This window comes from Labrus mixtus, chromosome 2, assembly GCF_963584025.1.
Source record: "Labrus mixtus chromosome 2, fLabMix1.1, whole genome shotgun sequence".
In the NCBI taxonomy this organism is placed as follows: Eukaryota; Metazoa; Chordata; class Actinopteri; order Labriformes; family Labridae; genus Labrus; species Labrus mixtus.
In genome coordinates, this window is record NC_083613.1 from 19,320,213 (window position 1) to 19,341,981 (window position 21,769).

The 21,769-nt window shown below is 37.1% G+C and overlaps 1 protein-coding gene across 1 annotated transcript in view; it reads right to left on the reverse strand.

Annotated features, from left to right (window-relative positions):
* LOC132954539 (uncharacterized) overlaps window positions 1–21,769 on the reverse strand; it is a 42,817-nt gene that overhangs the window by 20,024 nt on the left and 1,024 nt on the right. Inside the window, exons 2-34 of the mRNA XM_061027114.1 lie at window positions 18,437–18,534; window positions 16,756–16,777; window positions 16,610–16,646; window positions 15,047–15,169; window positions 14,533–14,732; window positions 14,343–14,446; window positions 13,912–14,024; window positions 13,585–13,833; window positions 12,840–12,914; window positions 12,506–12,747; window positions 10,949–11,030; window positions 10,701–10,844; window positions 9,321–9,523; window positions 9,128–9,237; window positions 8,838–8,956; window positions 8,548–8,718; window positions 8,370–8,401; window positions 7,538–7,635; window positions 7,396–7,418; window positions 7,252–7,273; window positions 6,226–6,253; window positions 6,054–6,132; window positions 5,772–5,918; window positions 3,335–3,534; window positions 2,909–3,003; window positions 2,669–2,787; window positions 1,707–1,883; window positions 1,587–1,618; window positions 1,396–1,493; window positions 472–494; window positions 362–383; window positions 240–267; window positions 50–134 (exon numbers count right to left, since the gene is read on the reverse strand). Of these exons, the coding sequence (XP_060883097.1) occupies window positions 50–134; window positions 240–267; window positions 362–383; window positions 472–494; window positions 1,396–1,493; window positions 1,587–1,618; window positions 1,707–1,883; window positions 2,669–2,787; window positions 2,909–3,003; window positions 3,335–3,534; window positions 5,772–5,918; window positions 6,054–6,132; window positions 6,226–6,253; window positions 7,252–7,273; window positions 7,396–7,418; window positions 7,538–7,635; window positions 8,370–8,401; window positions 8,548–8,718; window positions 8,838–8,956; window positions 9,128–9,237; window positions 9,321–9,523; window positions 10,701–10,844; window positions 10,949–11,030; window positions 12,506–12,747; window positions 12,840–12,914; window positions 13,585–13,833; window positions 13,912–14,024; window positions 14,343–14,446; window positions 14,533–14,732; window positions 15,047–15,169; window positions 16,610–16,646; window positions 16,756–16,777; window positions 18,437–18,534 (3,400 nt within the window). The remainder of the gene's footprint in view (window positions 1–49; window positions 135–239; window positions 268–361; window positions 384–471; window positions 495–1,395; window positions 1,494–1,586; window positions 1,619–1,706; window positions 1,884–2,668; window positions 2,788–2,908; window positions 3,004–3,334; window positions 3,535–5,771; window positions 5,919–6,053; window positions 6,133–6,225; window positions 6,254–7,251; window positions 7,274–7,395; window positions 7,419–7,537; window positions 7,636–8,369; window positions 8,402–8,547; window positions 8,719–8,837; window positions 8,957–9,127; window positions 9,238–9,320; window positions 9,524–10,700; window positions 10,845–10,948; window positions 11,031–12,505; window positions 12,748–12,839; window positions 12,915–13,584; window positions 13,834–13,911; window positions 14,025–14,342; window positions 14,447–14,532; window positions 14,733–15,046; window positions 15,170–16,609; window positions 16,647–16,755; window positions 16,778–18,436; window positions 18,535–21,769) is intronic.

Sequence of the window (21,769 nt, forward strand, 5' to 3'; positions counted from 1 at the left end):
AACAGCTTTCATTGGGCAGTTGTTGAGCTGAGATGTTTCACTGTTTTACCTGGGCACATGCAAATTCCTCAACAGAGAAGTCGCACACACGTCCAATTAGATGTCCACCGTTGAGGTTGAGCTGCAGCATCGTGCTGTATGTCCAAAATAAAAAGGAGCATGAAACATTTATTGTCAGTATATAAAAACACAAACCGTTCAAACAAACTCAAAGTCAAATACATATCTACAAATCCCACCTGTTCACTCCAACACAAATGTCTGTTTCTGTGAACAAAAAGGAATAAATGTTTTGATCATTGTCGTCCAGATATTTAATTGTTTGAGTTGTATACATAAAAAATAAAGGAAAAAATCTTACCATTTGTCATGGTAAAATTGCACTAAGGGAAGAAATAGATAAAAATTGTTAAGTGTCTTTTGTCATAATGAGACAAGAAATATTCTGAAAAAAAAATCATGTGAGATTACCTGTCCACTGTATATGATGCAACCTTTAACAAAAACAAGAGACATTGAAAAGACATTAGGGTATGGTTAGGATATTTACATAAAACATCTGGAATAGTTTGCTTTTTTGTTCCTGTCACGCTGTGAACAATGCATTGAAATATCATCACGTTTACATTGTAAAGCTTGTTTGCAAACAATTTTTAATTTGAATATTTGAGTTTGAATATTAGAAAGAAATGTTCTCTCTTTTATTTCTGTTTTTCCCTCCACCAACTCCTGAAGGAAAATCTCTTTCCCTTAAGGTCTATAAAGGTCCACTACGTTCACCAGTGGGTCACTAACTGCATCCGTCTGGTTTTTGGTGTGTCACTAAAAGACAGCTTACAATACAATTCAATACAATACAATACTTTATAGCTTATACCTGCTGCAGCCAAACACAAAGCTACTCAGACAGTAAGAGTCATTCAAAGCAGTAAAGAGTTTTTTTAAAGCTTGTTTTTAAATCAAACCACTTGATGCATGTTTATACTCTGGATAAGATGTGGCTTTTTAAAATATCTTTCCTGTCTTTTTGCACTTAATGCTTAAAGCTAGTATTTTGTACTGATCTTGGTGTTTGATTGTGCAGCACTTGGTCACATTTTTGTTATTTTTAAAAATACGTTCATGAACTTTAACTTGAAAAAATTAATTTGGGGAAGATGTGTATTTCAGATGATGCAAAACAGACCTAGAATATTCCGGTTTGATTAAATTGATTGTGCAGCCACAACATCAACATAATCTTAGTTATCAATAATTTATCCAACCATAAAGCTATTTCATATTCAGGTGTTACACAAGTTAGGTAATTGGTTTATATTAAGTGTATACTTGTTTATTTTATAATTTCCAATGTTATGTTGCAAATGTTTCTAACATACAGACTGTGCCTGTCACCTGGTTCAATGTGCTGGGATAATGCCGTTTTTGTGTACGTAATGGTCGCAGCCACACGAGGAGAAGCTGAAGCCAGAGTCATGTCCAGTCTGATGAACCTAGAACAAGCAACAGTACATCCAATATTTTATGCTTCATATATCGTTTATAATTGAGCCACTTCATATATTTAAAGATGGACATAAACTCACAGTGTGGTATATTCTGAACAGGAGAGGTTTCCCTGTAAATACAGAAAACAAAGAGGATTACTTACAACAAATGAAGCAAAATGGAATTCTTTTTGAGAAAACAAAGTAATTATTTTTTACCTGTTGAAGGAAAAAGACAAGGTACATCAAGAAGTCTTCAATGTTTTCTTCACCAGGTAATTCAGCCAGGTGATCAAAGAGGGAATTTATGATGACTTCTTTCTCTGGTAGAGCAGAAAGAGTCAACACCAGCAGCTCCGCACTCTGCTTTGGTGTCAGGAGTGAAAGGACCTCCAGCTGAACAGACAGGAGAGAACGAAACACATTTTATTGCCCCTGAAAATAATGAGGGCCCAGTTTTTCAACAGTACAACTGATTGAATTTAAGGCGTCGGATTGGATCATATCTTGAAAATGGGTTGTTCAAGAGAAAAGAGATAATGAAATGGATAAGACAGGCCATCCAATCTTGGATTTTATCTGGATAAAACATCCACTTTGTGTAAATAATAACTTTGAGATGGATTGGGATAACTTTGATCCAAAACATCTGGATTATTCTGACCCCAGCAGAGGGCTAAATTCAGGCTGGAAAAAAAAACAGGTTAAAAAAGTAACACCACTGATGAGTTGGTCAAAATATTCAACATTTTAACCATGATGTTGATACTTCACACATTTTAATTTATATTTTGCTTCTGAATTGCTGCATATCTACCACGACATAGTAGATAAAGTAGACATTAGAGTTTTTAAAAAATAAAAGGATTGTGTCTCCATAAAACATTTCACAATAGAGCGTAGTGGTAGTATGTTGGTATGTGGAATGTTGTCCCATTCAGAGCAATATCAATCTGGATTTAGTCGTCTTTAAAGGTCTACGTAAGGCTAAGATTGATCCTATCCAGTTTTTCTTTGAAAGTAAAATAGATTACCTGATCCTGGATAGCAAAAAATGGATTTACAAATCTGAATCATTCTTACCCTAATAATACATTTTTCAACAAAAGGCCAAAGTGATAATAAGAGCATTGGCTTGTTTTCTACATTTTTGTGTAGAAACTAAAGAGAAATATTCTTACAGGGCTGAAGAATGGGTTGAGACCAGAAAGGTCCTGAACGGACAACAGAGCTGAAAAGGGCCCCAGATTCTTCACCAGCCACTCTTCACTGCTGTTTGAGATGGATACACAGATTGGACCTATAGACCAAGATAAAGAGAGATCTGTGAATACTGACACAGTTTCAACTTGTACAACCACTTGAGGTTGCAAATTTGAGATACATTTGTCCCATGGATATTTAGAAAGTGCAGCAAGTACCTGAGTGTGACATAAAACGGAGGATGAACTCCTTTAGGACCACATGCTGTTGGTTTCTGGACATCTCGTCAAAACGATGGATAAATACCTGCAGTCTGAAAAAAAATGAGAATACACTTAGTTACTTTCTAAAACTATTTTCAATAGTTAGTTTTTAGATAGATGTGGTACAGTAACGGTTCTTAGTATTTAAAGAAAACAGAAAAACGCAGACAAGGTAGCTTAAAATTGAAGTTAGGATATCTCACCTGAATAAATGTTCTTTATACTGTACATTCCATGTATATATTTTAACATTTTGTGTGTAAGTCTTGTTATGTGATGACATTCACCATGGACAATAGGGTTCAATGATAGTAAAAGTTTAAGTTGAAATAGAATATTAGGCATGTTGTTACATAAAAGAGGAAGATAGCAGTCACTTACATTTGCTGGTATGATTGACAGCTGATGTTTCGCATGCTCAAACAGTCCAGGAACCTCGGTGATGCAGACGGGAGGAACGCGCTCAGGCGAGAAGAAAACCATGTCCTGATGACACTGCTGTTATTCAGCTCCTCATCAGTCAGCAGCGACACTCTGATCTCTCCGATCACATCCAAAACCTGTCTGGCTGAAGGAATGGACTGTGGAGAAATCAATTCATTGAGTCAGGATTGAATTGAAACGTTTCTACAATTCTACAATTCACTTAGCAGACGCTTGTCTCCAAAGCGACGTACATCAGAGAGTAAGTACAACACAAACAAGGATCTAGAAAAAGGGAAACAATGTCAGTAAGTGCAAACAATCAGCTTTGAGTCTGATTGGACACACAGGTGCTGACAGGCATTGCACAGAGGCAAAGCACAACATTGACGGCAGTTGTTGAGAGCTCTAATCAGTATAGAAACCATCTTAAAAGTCGTCGTTATCAAACAAAACCATCGTCATTACCATCATCATCATCATCAATACTACGGAGACCATCGTCATCATCATCATTAAGATAGTAGGTATTCATGAAAGAGCTGGGTCTTTAGCTTTTTCTTAAAGGTGCAAAGGGACTCTGCAGATCGAATAGAGTTTAGAAGTTCATTCCACCACCAACAGATGAGAAGAGTCTAGTTAGCGTCTTAGGACCCTGTTGTGAAGGTTGGATCAGACGCTTTTCATTGGCAGAGTGTAGAGGGCGGGAGGGAGTTTAGACCTGGATTATAGAGTTTAAGTAAGGAGGAGCCGTTTTTGTCGCTGTTTTGTAAGCTAACCTTTATGGATTTAATCAATTTTAGGCTATCAGATCAATTATTGAAAATTGGTTTTCAAAGGAAATAAGTCTTAAATCGATTTCGATCTATTATGTATTTCTCAAAACTTTGTTTAGCGTTTGGCTATATTAGGATAAGTTTAATCAAAGCAGCAGGCTGGAATCAGGTTTGATTTCATGAATACTATGGAATAAAACTTTTTAATTGGTAAAATACTAGATCTTTTGGAATATGCCGAAATCATGGTAGACACTGATTTATATTTTGCATTAAATTGGTTTAAAAAGTACAGTTCTAACGTAGACAAGGTAGACATTTAAGTACCTATAAAGCTATTCATAAAGAGTACAAGAGTCCCTATAAAATAGCTTTATCAAACACAAACACTGCTCAGCAAAAGTAAACACCTAAATCACACATTAGATCTTGATGACTCAATTATTCAAGTTAAGAATCTTTACTGATGTTGTTGAGAACCAAATGATTAGCAATGGTCAATGGAAACCAAATCATCAACCCATTGAGGGCTCGATTCAAAGTAACTCTAAAAATCAAAGTCAAAAATTGAAATCACAGGCTGATCCAACTTCTGTGAATTTGATCAACTCATAATGTGACTCAGTAGTGTGTATGGCCCATGTGTGACATCTGGGCATGCCCCTGATGATTCGGTGGATTGTATCCTGGGGGGATCTCCTCCCATAACTGGACGAGAGCATCACTGAGCTCCTCGACAGTCTGTGAGGGTACTACATATTTAACTTCCCATAGGTGCTCAATTGGATTTCGGTCAAGGAAAGGAGGGGGCCAGTCAATGGCATCAATGCCTTCGTCATTCTGGAACTGCCTAGACACTGGCCACACGTGGCCGGGCATTGTCCTGTACCAAAAGGAACCCAGGGCCCAGCATAAAGTTTGATAAGGAATTCATCCTCTTACCTAACATTAGTCAGCGTACCGTTGGCTAAGACATGGATGTCTGCGTCAAACCGGTTATGTTGGATGGTATTGCAGGGAGCATAATGTTCACCACAGCGTCTCCAAATTCTTTCACGCCTGTTACATGTGCAACCTGCTCTCATTTGTGAAGAGATGGGTGCGCCATAGGCTGACCTGCCAATTCTGGTGAATGCCCGTCAAGCGGCATAGTGCTCGGCTGTGAGCACAGGTCCCACTAGAGGACGTCGAGCCCTCTTGCCTTCCTCATGGAGTCTGTTTTTGACATGTTTAGTCAGAAACATGTAGCCCTCTGAAGGTCATTTTGTAATGCTCTGGCAGTGCTCCTTATGTTCCTCCTCGCACCAAAGAGCAGATACTGGTCCTGCTAATAGGTTTATGTCCGTCTACCGCCCTGTCCTGCTCTTCCTGTGTAACTGCTGGTCTCCTGGTATCTCAACATGCTTTTGAGACTGTGCTGGGAGACACAGCAAACGTTCTTGCATTCTGATATATTAATGTGCCATCCTGGAGGAGCTGGACTATCTATGCAACCTGATTGGGCTGCAGGCACGTACCGCCTCATGCTACCAGCAGTGACCATCCACTGTCCTCTCCTCTCAATAAAGGTTCGAAAGACCCAAAAAACAATCTTAAGAAAAAAACAAGAAGATACCGACCATGTTAGCCAACTTGTCCAGAGCTGGGTCCAGGATGGGGGATAGTCTAGTCAGCAGCATCTTCCACAACACTTTCGAGTGGCTGCTGTTTCCAGGCAGATTGCACTTCAGAAGAGACGCCAGCTGATGGGCTGTGAAGGTCTCCAGCTGTAAGAGTGTATGACACCGTAGGAGGTCATTTAGGTATACAGACAAACAGCAGCATGTTGAATTAAAGCTTTTTCAAAAAATAAGTCATTATATTTCCAATCTCATTTTGATTTTTTGACATTCAACAGTCACCTGTGCACATGCATACATCTCCAAGGTGAAATTGCAGGACACTTCCGTTGATGTGTTGAAGTAAGAGTGAAGGTCAGAGCTGCAAATACAAGTGAAAAAAAGTAATTAAACAGACTACTTCATTTGTATTATTCTGTTACATCTCTGGTACAAATGATAAAAAAGGGGATACCTGTCAACTCTTCTGCAGATATTGCGATCTGTCAAACAGCAAAAAAATACATGAATTAGCTATGAAAGTTCTTACAGTACAGTGATGACGTGGTGTATGACTTACTTGAATCATTTCCTTAAGTAAGGTAGCAGTACTAAAGTTTAAAAACTCTTCTTTTGCAATTATAACTCCTGCATCAGAAGAATGTAGTTACAAATATAAGTATATGGAAGTATATCGGTTTTTTTGGTGTGTGTGGTTTTCTATGTGGTGTGCTTGTTTGTTATTTTTCTCTATCTCAATCAAAGCTATTATTATTACAATTTTTGTTCTATTGTATTCTATTAATTTCTTGTAAAAAAAAATAAATAAAAATAATAATAATGTAAGAAATTAATTATGTTTGGATTACCCAATAAACACAAAGTTCCAAAAAAAGTATGTATCACTACAAATTAATCCATGAAGGACTTTTTACAGTTCTCGCTATTTTATTAAAAAATATATATTTTATTTCACAATTTCAAAGTATGCCTATCAAAGTCAATGAAGCTCCTATGAACAGATTTGCAATAAATGAATGAAGAAGGAAAGAGAGAAAGTGCTAATGTTAGCTAGCTTATTTTATACTGTTTAAGCCTTCTACTTTCTTTGGGCTACTTTTAGGGACACATTAACTCCCCCGTCCATATTCCACTGATTCCTAACGTTACATAACTAACATAATGTATCCATGCCCACTTCACAAATTCAAATGAGATGTTTAATTCGCAAATTTACAGCATTATTGTGCTTTAACAATCATAACTTCTTCGAAAACAGAGTTGTACTAGGACATGTAAGAAAATGTAATGTGGTGAAATATTCAAATGTTCCTCTTAAAATAGCAGTGTAGAAGTGTATTATAGCATTAAAATGGAAAAAGTCCAGTAGAATAAATTAAGTCACAATTGCACATGAGAATGTCACTTATGTGAATGAGTTGTAATTCACCACTGCAGTGATGTTCTGCAAAATAACACAGGTGTGTTTAATATCTCTTACCGTTGTACTGAGTTACTGGGCACTGTGAATCACAAGAGTTAACACATTTTAAATAATATTGAAAAAATACATGAAACTCTGAGCTCTGAGCTACAATACGCAGTTAAAGAAGATTCTTTAAAATACACAATATGTCAATCTCACCAGGATGCCTTCTGGTACACACTCTGTTCAAACAGAAACAGAGAAAATATTCAGTTAATAGCTGTAGGCTATATAAATTAATTAACTGTAAATATGTGTTTATGGTCAGTATGTGTGTTTTTAATGTGAGACAGAGACTGACCCTCTGGTGCAATTTCTATCAGCTCATCTATGGTCGCCCAGATGATAGGTTCAACATATGGTGGTACTGATGGTATGGCTTCGTACAATCTCTCAAAACTGTCAAAACAAGAGATATCAAAACAAGCAAAGAATACATATTTAAAGAGACAGCATTAAAGAGATCGACTTTCACTAAATAATCATCAAAAATTGAAATCAGAAAAATGTAAAACTGCAGAGATTTTCTTAAGTCTTAAATGCAAATCTTTCTCTCACAACAACACATGATAGACCTTCATTCTTTAAATAAGAGCACTGGGCTGTAAGAGAGTGTTGAAAATGTCTGAAATTGCCTTCTACACAATGTAAAACGTTTTTAAAAAAATTTACCTGACCAAAAAATAATATTACCGCTGATTCTTGCCAAACTTTCCATCAAATTCTATTGCATTCTGTTCAAAACATTTTAAGATACCCTGCTTAGAAACAAATGAACATAATTTGAACACATCTTAAAAAAAGGAAAAGCAATGCTGTTGGAAAAATAAAATAATCCGGAAGCAATTGGTTCATGAGTTGGTGGTGAAGTGAATCTGAGTTCAAGGTCTTTTCACAGCTGATACTTTGCTCTGTCATTGCAGGAATAACCCATTATTACTAACATAAATGAGGATTCAGATTCAATATAAGCGCCATGCTATGCAATGTGGCCCTTAGAGATGTTATCAGTTGCCAATAAATTCCTGTTGTGAAACAGTTAAAGGGCGGAAGTAAAGAAACAATCAAATAACAATTTACTTGAGTTTATCACCCACACAACAGAAAGTATAATTAAAAGTAAAAGTACTCACATCTGTCTGTAGACTCCGCATGAAACATTAACCTTAGAAACAAAAAGTTTTACAATCAATCAACCAGTTTAAGGTTTCACAAAAGTCTTAAGCTACTATTTAGTTATGGTAACTTGAACTAGTTACTAACATTTATAGTAACACGTATCAAACATTCATAACATATAGTTAGTTTTACCTCTCCAGCAAGCTCGACAAGGTAGTACAGAACTTCTGGCAAGTGTTCCGGCGACTCCAACAGAAATTCAAACACTCTGTCGATGACAAACTCTTTCTCAGGTGGAGTAGGAAGAGGCAGCAGCAACAACTCTACAGTCTGTTTTGGAGTCAAGACGGGAAGGGCTTCCAACTGGACAGGAGACACACAAGAAGAGGAGATTTTATAAACAATGACGGTCTTGCTTTAGTGGAGTCCATTTAAGATTGATTGATTAGATGATTTGAGCCTGTGAGGATTTCCAGACTCACTCCAGAAAAGTTTGGGTTGAGCTCATAGAAGTCGGTGAGGGAGGCAAATCTTGCAAAGGCACCAAAGTTTTCCAGCAGATATTCTGCACTGTTGTTGGCTGAGAAAACACACCGGGGGTCTGAAACATAAATGAAAAACTGAATGTTTATTGAATGAACTATATGTTTTAACCTTGACATTTTTTATTCAGGATTAAAGAGAAAGAGTACCGCAAGTTTACTCCAGTACGGTCCAGAACTTTATTCCATTCTATTTCCTTTTGCCTTTTTTGATTAAACGTTAAACTTACCTGAGGTGTTGTGATGCCGCAGAAAGGGAAAGATGAAGTGTTCATAGATGTTACGACTGTACATGGGATCAGCATGCATGAAACTCAATTTGTCGCTGAGTTCTGCCACACTACAGAAAAACAATGTAAAAATGAATTACCCCCATACTTGTGTGAAATAAATTGTAAAATCTTCTCAAACTTGTGAACATACATGGTTTGGTAAACTGGACAGGAGAAGTTCTTGTTGCTGAGGCAGGACAGGAGGCCTATGGGGACGTCAGGCAGGAGGGGCATCAGTTTGATCTGAAACCAGAGCTTGATGAACTCCGGGTCCTGCAGGTGTTCCTGAGTCAGAGCTGGAGAGTCGGGCCTACGGAAGATCTCGTGAAAGTCGTACGCCAACTCATGGAAGTTCTACAGAAGGGGAAACATTAACATTTCATTTAGAATATCTTGTTATGGCCCAATGTTTTTCCCCTTGTTCTGTTTGTCCCTTTTCCTCTTCTGTTGTTTCTAGCTCCACCCAGGTGAATCTACTGACTGTACATTAGGAGCACCTTGTCTTTGCGGAACATGTACAATTTGTGTACAAATGTACACAATGACTGTTTTCTCTTTTTTAATATTATTATTAAGGCTGGGGCGCCAGTGGCCTAGTGGTTACTGCATGCGCCCCATGTACCGAGGCTAAGGTCCCGAAGGTTCGAATTCAACCTGTGGCTCCTTTTCCGCATTTCACTCCCCACTCTATCTCTATTTCCCTGACTTCTGACTCTATCCACTGTCCTATCTCTAAGAAAAAGAGGCATGAAAGGTCCCAAAAATAAACATTTAAAAAAAATGGAAAGGCTATTTAATTTAATGTTTTGAAAATCAAATTCTAAAAACTTAAAAAATTAAGCAATTCCATTATAAAAATCAGGGGTTTTGTGGTTATTAGACTTGATTTTTGAACAATGGTAAACATTCATGTTACATCCATGTATCTACTATCAACTTCAAAATGTGTAGGGTTTTTTATAAACCACGCTGGTATGAGGTACAAAGTATCAGCTAATTACTTTGAGCTATCATATTTGTTTAAGAAGGAGAAGGAGCTTTAGATCTCTATTTTCAAAGTTGAGTGTTAATATTAATATAAATATGAATCAATGAAAGTTTACCTATTTTTTTTTTTATTGGATAAAAAGGTTATAAAGCCAAAGCGGTAGCAAAAACTACTGCTCACACCTCTTTGGCTGCTAGCCTCCTAGAATCTGGTTTACTAATGTGATTCAGGCAGTGGGAGCCAAGAGAAATATTTAGCTCCTTTTTCTCAAGATGAAGGACCATTTAACGATCACTGGCGTATCTAGTGTAGTAGAAGCTACAGCAGGCCAGGCACAATTTGTGACGTAAACTGAACAAAAGAACAAACCCATCAACAAAAAAAATCTAAATTTTGTTTTTGGATTTTGGAAGCATTCATACTTTATACTGGCTCTGGGTTTGGTTTGGTTTCATCAGTGCTTGTAAATATTAAAGTAAACCAGATTCACATTCTGATTTGAGATCGCATTTAATTTAATCTGTTTTTTATTGTTATACTCACCGTTTTGGACAATTCTTCGATCAGAGAGCTCAGACGTTTTAACATCTCCATGATCAACCTCTTCATCGTGGCCTCGTTAATTTCAAAGTGAGTACGAGCGGCACAGTGCAAAACATGGGCGACATTTTCCACTGCATCAGACAGCTGAAAGGGTGAAAAATGGTTGGACAACAAGAGGCTCATTAAAACACCATTTCCAAACTTGACTGATTACTGAACTGTGAACTAAGAATAAAATGAAGCCCTACCCCACATGGGCTCCTATCGAGTGTGATGCTACAGACATCGGGAACTTCAGAGGTGTCGTTGTTCATGCCATGGTCAAGATAGCTGCACAAAAAAGCACAATTAAACACTCAGAAGAAAGGCACATTCAACTGACGTCAGTGATTGGTGACCTATGCTAGTATAGCATTGAACATGTAAATTGTTGGACTGTATGATTTAACTGTGGCACTTTTCTTTGAACACAACAACGTGTTTACTTTATTTTCCCCTTTACTTCTCTGCTAATCCATTAAAAAGCACCACAGGGGTCACTTTTATTAGAGCAGTCAATTATAATGCTCTTTTTCTCATCAAATTATTAATACAAAATAAACTCCTAAGAAAAGGGAACACTTGGACACAAGTCAGCAGGATGATAATATCATGAGAGAAACCAATGTTTGATCAAAAATGTCCTTGATGTGTATCTTAATTTTTTAAAGTTTGTCCTATGTTCAAACTATTGATATGGAGGAGGCCAGGTTTTGTAACCGAAACTACAGCGAGTCATTAGGGGCGGCTCCAAACATTTTTTTCTGGCTTCACTTCTCTGGAGCTCTTATGCTGTCCATACTTTATGTAGTCTATGTTTGCAAGAAAATCCACTCCCTTCACAAGCTAGTCGCTAAATGTTCCTATCTGCAGTTTGGAGTTTGACTAGAAGTGTAAACTGTAAAGTAGGTTTATTAGAGCTTTTAAATTGGAAAAACAGCTTAAAAGTAAAACTATGACCTAAAGAAGACTTAAAGGCTGAAGACGTTTTACACATCAACTTAGCAGAAATCAGGTTTATCCTATGTAAATGTCTCTTTGAGCCATGACTGTCTACAATCAGAGAGAAGCATGAGTCCCTCTGGCTGTTTTTGTCGGGCTGTGTTTACATCATGTTTGCATGGACAGGAAGGCCTTACGTAAATCTCTTTTAGTCAAGGATTAGAGTAAAGAAGAATAACATTGCTACTCTGCTTATTTGGATGTCACGTAGGCCTAAATGTCTTTAGATCACGGTCATTCCGTGTCAATTTATGCAGAATATGAAGCTATGAGTTAACCAAAATGTGCTAAAATTAGCCTGTTAACCCAACAATGCAAACCACAGGCAATTACAGCTCGAGCCAAGAACAATTTTGTCCACCACTTGCGCCTAATGGTGCTGATTAATGGTGCGTTCTAATTAATAGGGAGGGGTTGGAGGTATGCCGCTGGAGGAGAGTGGAGGCTTCACAATAGCAGAGGTGTAGCCAAACAGTAGTTTGTTTTGGTTTCATGGTGTTCAAGGACGACTTCTACTGGAAAAACAAAAAGTCGCTTTCTCTAAAAAGTGTCATTATCAACAGTTGACTAACTGCTTCATTGTATTGCTGAATGAAGCTGAAATTGCTGGACCTGAGACCTCTTAAACATCTACTTTTTAGTTGTATTTTTACGTATCTAATGCTGTTGTTTACCACCCAAACCATTTCTTCCAAATAATATATAGAAAATATGAATTGATCAGTTGATTGATTGTAAATAAAAATGTTATGTTAGTTACTTACAACACTTCATGGAAGGCCATTTTGATGGTGGGGTGTTTCATGTATTCTTCATCTGGCAAGAACCTCCATAACAGCGGCATCACTACTTGGCTGTACCAGTCCTCAACATTTGTCACGTCAAACTCAGGCATCTGTGGAACTACAGGCACTTCTTTTGGCCTGTAAATGTCTGCCAGCTCCCCCAGAGTCCAATTGAGCAGGAACTGAGTCAGAGTTGTGCTTCTCAATTCTGAAATGTCCCTCTGGAGAAGAAGGAAGCATGTCAGGGGTCATTTCACCCAGCAGGTGTACTGTATGCATGTAAGAGTGTGTGTTTGAGTGTGAAAGCTTATACCTCATGAACGAAGGACACAAAGTTATGAACAAAGCTCCCAACTGGTTTGAAGGCTCCCATGAACCCCTTTACAACCTGCAAGAGAGACAAAAGGGGTAAGTACTGTCGTCTTTAGTTACATGCACCACTTTGCCAAGAGAAATTCTTAAGCTCCAAATACAATTCTTGATTTCACAGTAGATGTTTCTTGTTACCTGCATTCATTATTTTTTGGCATCACATTAGCATATTGTCATCATGAATATGAGGGGAATATGATGAGTAAGATGATGAAAATCATATACAGTAATTATGAATTTCTCTGACATGATTTAGACTATCATTTTGTTAGAACTATTTTTTATCTCATAATAATGTTTTTTTTTATTAAGGCTCATACTCCTCTATTATTTATTTATTTTCTCTCTCCCTTTCAGTGCAGAAATAGGCTACCGGTATTTAGGGATTAAGTTTTGACAAAACTTGGCAGCACAAGATACCAACATGACGCAGCATGTTTGCATGCTTGTAAATATGTGGATTTTAATAAAATGTTCTTTGATACCAAGTCTCTGTCCAAATATTTTATGCGGACACCCTTGTTGTGAATTATTATTTCTCCGCTGTTTAATGGTTGACTTTTACCTCTACCTTTTCTGTTTTTTTATGGGGGTATTTTGTCGAGTTTGTAGCATGTAAAGAGAAAAATCAACAAATACAGAACAATTCCTACAAAACTTTAAGCATCCATGCTTAATTACATTACCCCTTTGAATTGATCATGAGGGGACGGGGGTCTGTAGGGGTCATGTGGTTTTGGAGGATAGGAAGGAGAGAATCCAGGGGTCGTCCAGTTGTGGCCCGATCCAGGAATGACTGTTGGGTGAGGCCCAGGGCCTCCTGTCATCATACTGTGAAAGACCAGGGTGAGGGTGCCGTTGTCTAAACTTTCTACCCCCGGCTGAAGCAGCAGCTCAGCCTTCTGCACTGGAGACAGTAGGTGAAGAACCTCCAGCTGTGGGGGGGGGGGAAAACAAGTTAAGCACAGGCAACAAAAAAAAAAAAGGATCGTCCTCAATTCAAGTTAACTCACTCCACTGAAAACCATGTTGAGTTTTGAAAAGTCCTTCATCCGGGCCATTGCTTTGAAGGCACCAAAATTCTTCATTAACCAGTTCTCAGTGGATTCCTCCCTATGCACACAACCTATACAAAAAAAAACAACACTTGGAATAAGATTTTGCTTGAAGAAGCAGGGAGAAGAGAATTCATCTCCAGAGGTTCATTTTCAAGCAACACTTTTAGCATGAAGAGTTCATGTTTAAGCCTTACGGCACATGGCCTTCACTAATGACTTTGTTTAAGTCAACATCAAAATGTGTTGGCCTCTGAATGTAGTTTTTGTTTAAACTACAAATCTTACAGGACCAATGACAAAGTACAAATCAAAGGTTTAGTTAGTTGAGAAGTATGCTTTTCTAGTCATTTCTAGTTGTGAATTTGAACCAAACGTAAAAGCTGTACCAGCTACTCTGTCTCCAGACAGAAACGGGTACATGAAGAATGTGTAGATCCACTTTTGTCTGACTGGATCCATCTCTGAATAATGGTGGCTGAGCTCCTGTACCCTGCAAGATGAGAAAAGATGGTGAGTAGTTGTTCGAAAAACAAAAAGGATACAGAAACAAGCGGGTCAACAGAGAGTCAGGCATACACAGTCTGGTAGGTTGAGCAGCTGAAGTTCTTGGTGCTGAGGCAGGACAGGAAGTGTTTGGTGATGGACTTCAGCAGCGGTTTCATCTTGACCTCTAACCACATGTGGACCAGGTCATCATTCTGGAAGGGGTCTGCTTTGGGGTTCAACTCAAGTGCCCCCTGCAGGCTGAGAAGTGGCACTCCTGACATACTGGATCTCTATTTTAAGATGATGGATTGGTGAATCAAGGGATGGAATGAGGGAGTGGTGGGAAGAACATTAATGGTATTCATGTTATGTGGGTCAAAGTGTGCCTCTAAAAAGGCTAATAAGAGAATAATGTACCGTAAAGGAATAGTCCCCTCACTTCTCATCAATCAAAGTGTGCAAATTCAACATGTGACTCGACGGGAACAATTCAAAAACATCATTACATCAATAACTGGTCAGGTTGGTCTTTAAAACAACATTCCTTTCGTTGCGTGTCTACTGGAAAACATTCCTGTCTTCCTGTTTTAACTTTCAGCCGTACCATAAAGGTGTAAACATCCATCGTCGCTTCCAGCATTTCTTTAAGCCTTTCCAAGTGGTCTCTCCCTGTGTCTGTTGGTGGCAATCCCACACACTGGAGAAAGTGTGAGGTTTCATCTGGTTCCTTGGAATTGATGAGAAAAACAACATTTGAGCAACAAGGACACTATTTGCCATAATTTAAAAGAAGCTGAATACTCGTTTTGCTGGTGTTTTCAAATAGGGCCTGTAAATTGGATTATCTGAGTGAAGACATTGGAAAAAGTGCCTTTAGTTCATAAGTTAATCAGTCATTTGCTTTGAAATAAGAAGTCCATCAGATGCTTCATATTTATTTGTTTGTTCATGTTTTGGTTCTTTCTTTGTGGGAAAATATCATAAAAGGTATATTCAACAGCTGACATTACAACATTTCAGAGCAGGTGTAATAAGCTGCGTCGTACATTTAACTTCAATTGTGTTGAAATGAGAACTAAATGTTCCTTTAAGGCTCATTCACATTCCTTTGTGAGAAACGCTCAAATGAAACAGAGCCGTCGTTGCTGCTATTGATTACACCTGAGCTCATCCTGCTATGACAAGGAAAAATGTTCACATACACATAGAGAAAAAACTTTATATTTAATTAAATGGCTTAATTAAACACGTGCTTGTGATTGTCTTATTCTACAGTCAAAAGAAGTGTCGCGTTGGATAAAATGTGTAGTTTTGAAAGTTTCCACACCTACAGACTACTAGTTGTTTGGATAAACTCTGTCCAGGTTAAGTGCATCAAGTTAGTCAGAAAGTGACGCAGTGATCACTACCCTGTAGGAATGTGATTCCGGCAGTTTTGGAAAAGGACATTCAAGTTATTCAAGAGTTCTAAGCAGCTTGGTGGCTCACACCTCCTGAAATAGGTTTTTCCTCCCTCCAATTCTGCTTTTACAAAACTCTGGATATTATGATCCGTGACCAGAAGCTCTCTTTTCTGGGAATCTTCCCATTGATGTCAATGTAACTTCAAACATGCTGCTGTGACACATTGAACCTGCTCTGCTTGGTCCTTCTGAAACTAAAAGAGGCAACAATGTGGGAGCTTAAAATAATAAAACATACTTCTACCTCACTTAATCACCCCTGTCAATTTCAAACTGTGTTGAAAGCCGTCTGTTCACGCATTGCTTTTAAAAAAAAGGGAGATTGTCTTTAAAGAAACGTGCATCTGTAGCTTCTGGAGGGATACGGTAATGATCATAAATCTAAATCAATCCATGTATCAATATCCCGAATCATATCCTGAAATTCCCCTCTGTGGATCAATAAAGTATAATCTTATAAACAAACAAAAACAGATTATTTTCTCACGTACAAGGTTTAAGCAACAAAAAGCAGCACATTTTAAAAACCATTTTTTTCTAATGTCTTTTTGCCATTTATCCTTTTTCAAACTTATTTTTACGTTAATATAAAGTGAGTTTTTTTTAAAAAAAACACCTTTTGATGAGTAGACAATCAGACGTCACATTTTTTTCGATACCTGTGTCCATACAACCAGACGTCAGTATCAGGAAGCTTCACTCACCTTCCTACATGTTTCTTTAGAAGTGCAGGTATTGTTACTGTAGATTAAAAACAAAAAAGAAAGTGTTTGAAGACACAGTTCATTAGAATAATAACATGTAGAAGTCAATCTAGTTTTCCCTCGTGATTATTATTATCTGATCTTACCTTTGTGCACTTGATGCCACAGCTAGGAGACAAAAGCACATAAAGTTCATTATTAAAAATTGTTAAAATGAACAACAGAAAATAAAAAACGCTTTTGGAAATTCCCATCTCAAAATATTTTACTGTGAGAAAGGCTTCAGTAGTTATTCAGAAAATCAAATCAAGGTTTCTTTGAATCTTGTTCTGCTTTGGTTGGACTGTTGTTAGTGGTCGTCTTTTCTTTGTGATACCTGCCAGCAAGATATTTCCAAAATGTACATCATTATCCTCCTGTAAACTGATGATTTTGCTGCCTTTGAGGCATATCACAACTTATTACTGCACTGAAATCCACTTTGTTAATATTTATTTTGTACATATTTGAATTATTTCTCATAATTAACACACTTTATTCAAAATGTATTGATTTTATTCTGTTTCAAGTTGATTATTACTTGTTTGCTTTAAATTCAGCTCTTATGCCTTTGACTCTTTGTTCAAATTTGCAACAACATAAAAAGCTACCCTTCCTTGCTATGTCCATTAATCTAGTGAAAAGAAAAACCAAGAACAGACCATAAAACTTATGTTGTAACATAATAGGTTTATTGTCATAATGTCACAAGATATTTTCACCTTATAATATGATAACTTATATTGTTATAACATAGAACTTATTATATTATAACGGGATAACTTATTGTCATCACATAAAACTTATGATATGATATGAAACTTTTCATTTTTGACTGAGGAAAACTGTGTGGAAGGACAAATTGTAAATGATGGTGAGATTTAAAAATGTATTGGGCTGTACAGAAGGAAGAATAAGTCTTACCCTCTGGAGGTTCAATCAACATCTTCAAATAGATGTTAACGTTTTTTTCACTTATGAACCAATTTTTAACTTCCTTTTGGTCATAGACTTCTTTTATGTGCCTCTACAATGGGGAAAATGGCTTGACACCACGGGGTCAAAACTGTTACCAAATGCCTCACTGTACTCTGAGAAACAACATACTCAGCTGGGATGCAGCTTTGGAGCCACCAGAAAAAGCCAAGAGTCAGACTAATTTCCTTTCTGGACTTCCTCACACATAAACAAAAAAAAAAACAACAACTTTTCTTTTCACACAACTTTGCTTGGTCAAAAAAATAGTTCATGTTATTTTTTACTAAATTACGGTATATGTTTTTTAAAATCATAACTTGAAAAGATATTTTTGTTAAAATGATCAAGTTATTAAATGACAATATCTTGTTAGGCTTATCACATTACAACCTGACAATGGGCCTTATTATTATAGTCAGGTGTGGCAGCAATACGCTTCCATACGTCTATTGTCAATGTCAAGCCCATTCATACAACTGAAGATGTAAATCTTATAGGGTCACAAATATATTTTAATTTTCAAAAAGGCTGAATATTGTTCATGTTGTTGGCATTACAGGTAACTGAATTCAAATAGAAGAAACAAGATCAACTACAGGGAAATATTTTTCAACTGAATGAGGAAATGATTCACTGTAATCAAAGAAAATGTCACTGGCTGTTTATTTGTTCCTTTTTTGAACCGGTATATTGTGGGGTTTGATCTTTAAATGAGATATATTGAATATCAACTGAATTTAGGGTGGATATGTCCTTTTACTTTAACTTGTCATATTCATAATAGAGAAAAGATACCGAATCTGCTCTTACCGTGGCAGCTCCACAGAAGGTTAACCAGTAGGAATAGGTTACGTGATCTCATGATGTGAAGAGTCTCATGGGACAGGAAGGCTTTGTGATGAAAATCACTGGGGAGGGAATCAAAGAGAGAAAGCAGCTTACAGATAAACACACTAACAGGCATGTTAGCATTGTATCAGCAAACATCTTGGTATGGGAACATCAAGGACAACTGATAAATGATCTGTTATCATTATCAAAGAGTGACAGGACACATTCCAACTTTAAAATCACAACCTGCCAAATCTTCATAAAAAAATGTAAAATATTTTTTTAATTAATAATTTTAGTCAGATCCATGTTGTCCATTTATTTTGATTTAATATTTAATGCATTTCTTTAGATTGTGGGTATGTCTGTGGATCGGTAGGCAGATTAGTATCAGGGAGTGGCTGTCAGAGGTTTGGCTGACAGTGACCTTTAACATAGCGGTACAGAGATAATGAAACAATAGATGCATCAATGGAAAAAATGCTGAAACTGTACACCATTTAGAAACAATGAACACAAAGAAAACAGAGCATGTTACCCTGACTGAAAAAAATAGATATATATATTAATTTAAACTGAACCCAAACAAAGAATATCCTGGTTTTCAAATGTACTGAACAGTATTCAACAGAGTACTAATGTACTCCTGTCTGTCAACTTCTATAATGGGAAAAAAGGAAAACGCCCACATACATACACTAATGCACATGCACTAATTATTTACACAATAAAGTGATGGTACAATTGAACAATTATCATCCAACCACGCTCCAATAATAATACGGCATGTCTATAAATGTGATCTGGTCTTGTTAACTGTGAACCTTTAACAACGTGTAAAGAGGGAAAGATTGAAGTGTCAGCAAGTCTTTTCAAAGCGGAAGATTGTGGACCCGTGTGTTTCAAACAGAGACACTTCATGCTGTAATCTCCTTTAGTTCCCCCCCCCCCCCCCCCCCCCCGTAGCCTAAATAATGCCTCAGGAAGTCCCTGAAGTTCATCAAGGACTCTACACATCTACACAACAGCCTGTTCTCCCTAATGCCTTCAGGCCGGAGGTACAGGACAGCTTCTTCCCCCCGGCTATAAGGCTTTTCAATAAATGGGTGGAAAAACACACAACAACAACAACAAATGCAATACAACCCTGTGTGCCATTCTTGCCTTTGTATATTTCTACATAATTTCTAATTCACATTTTCCCCATTTGTATTGTTATTTAGAATGTTGTTTTTATTTCTGTGTGCTTTTTTATTTTTACATTATTTTATGTTATTATATTTTTTATATTTTATATTTATCCTATCTATCCTTTCAAATGGTGCCTACCCTCAAAAGATTTTTTTCCCATTTGTACCCATAGGTTTCTGACAATCTGACAATCTTGAATCTTAAATCATGAAGTTCAAGAGATTAACCAAGAACTGGTTTGAAACAGGTAGAAAATGTAGACTGTCTGGAGTCGTCTCAATGTTCTCAGTGTCTACAAACAATGTATGAGAACGGTGTGAAATGTCTCTGCATGTCAAAAAGCAAGACAACTTAAGATGGATGTTTCAATTACAATTTGAAAGGTTGTTCAATCAATGTAGTTTTATCAGTGTTTTTAAAGTCAAGGACTACAGTACAGTACTGTATGTCTAGCTCGTTCATTTCAGGGCATTGGCTTGAAGGAGGACTTCATCCGCTGGCTACTGACTGTAGGAGGGTGATTTAAACATATTTACCTAGTGGAGTATATATCAAATAGTTCACCTAGAAAAATAACATGAGTATAACATAAATACTTTTAAATGTCTCCTTACTCTTTAATACACTGAGGATTTTGAGTCAGGAAACAGAGCTCCCAAAGAACATAGAAAAGTATCTGTGAGTTTAGCCCCGAACTCTGAAGAAAATATAAAGATGTTTGTTAACCACAACGGTGAGAGTGACCAGTGATTGTAAAGCATTCAAAAGGCTGAATTGGTAATATTATTGAAATAATGTGATCCAGCATTGTGCTTTAGTTAAGGTGATGTTTTGTGGCTGTTGAGCCAACCATGATAATTAATTCACTCACTCTTCTTGTGGAAATATGTGACTCATTAACTTGCTTGATAAATTCCTATCTTCATGAACAGGTTGCTTACTTTAGCTTTATGATGTTGACGCTAGAAGTAAAGTGGATTTATTAGAAATGCTGCAGCTACCTGCTGCACGGCTAAAGAAGGTCGATGAATCCTAAATAAACTACAAAGCTCTGAAAACCAAACCTGAGAGGGCCTGAAGAGTCAGGTGATTATTCTCAGAAGGTTTGTTAAGGGTAACCCTTTTCACATCAACCTTCACAAAGTGATTTGGTACAGAAATAGCTTTAATGGTGAACCTTGTGGACCAGATTTTTTTGTCCCAAACTGAGAGCTGAGCCCTTCAATGTGACTGTGTGAACATATTTATGCCTCCAAACACACATGCACATTAATAAGTTCCCTGTCAATACTTCCACAATACATTGCAACATATACGTCATTGTGTAAGAATAAAAATATATACGCTGTTAAAAGTGTTTATTCAGGATTGTAACTCCTCGGCATACCAGGAAACTCTTTTCACAGTCTTTGTGACTAATTCACCTTTTTTCAAAAGCTGGAGTGGAGTGACAATATTTGAAAATGCTTGTACAAAAGGGTTGTTGAAATGATTCACGTCACGCACCCATGTCAACACACAAAAAACCCACACATCCCTATTCTATTGTTTCATCTTTTTGAGTCCATATCATTTAAGAAGAAAATGTTATAAGAACTAAAGGGATTTCTGAAAATTGAATTCAAAATCACATAAAGTAAATTTAAATGTTGAATTGAAATTTGTATCATTTTTATGATTATCATGTGTGGAATATGTACGGTACTTTAATTTATCTCTTATGAAGTAAAAATGATTTTATTTCTCTCTTTTTTAAAAGATTTTTTGTGTGCCTTTTTGTGCCTTTATTGTAGAGATAGAACCGTAAGACAGAGAATGGAAATCAGCAGAGAGAGAGAGAGAGAGAGAGAGAGAGAGAGAGAGAGAGAGAGGGGAACGACAGGAGCCACAGGTCGGATTGGAACCCGGTCCGCCCACTTGGAGGACCAAGGCATCAATACATGGGCACTAAGCACTTCTCTCTTTCTCTTTAAAGAATTTGAAATGTATTCACGATTACTTTGCACACTTTGTCAGGTGTAAGGACCAAAACACCAAGAAAATCACAAAAAGCAATCTAGTGAGAAAGAACATTTACTTGAATACCCGACTGAAGTGTTTGTTTGTTTTTCGGTACTTTGC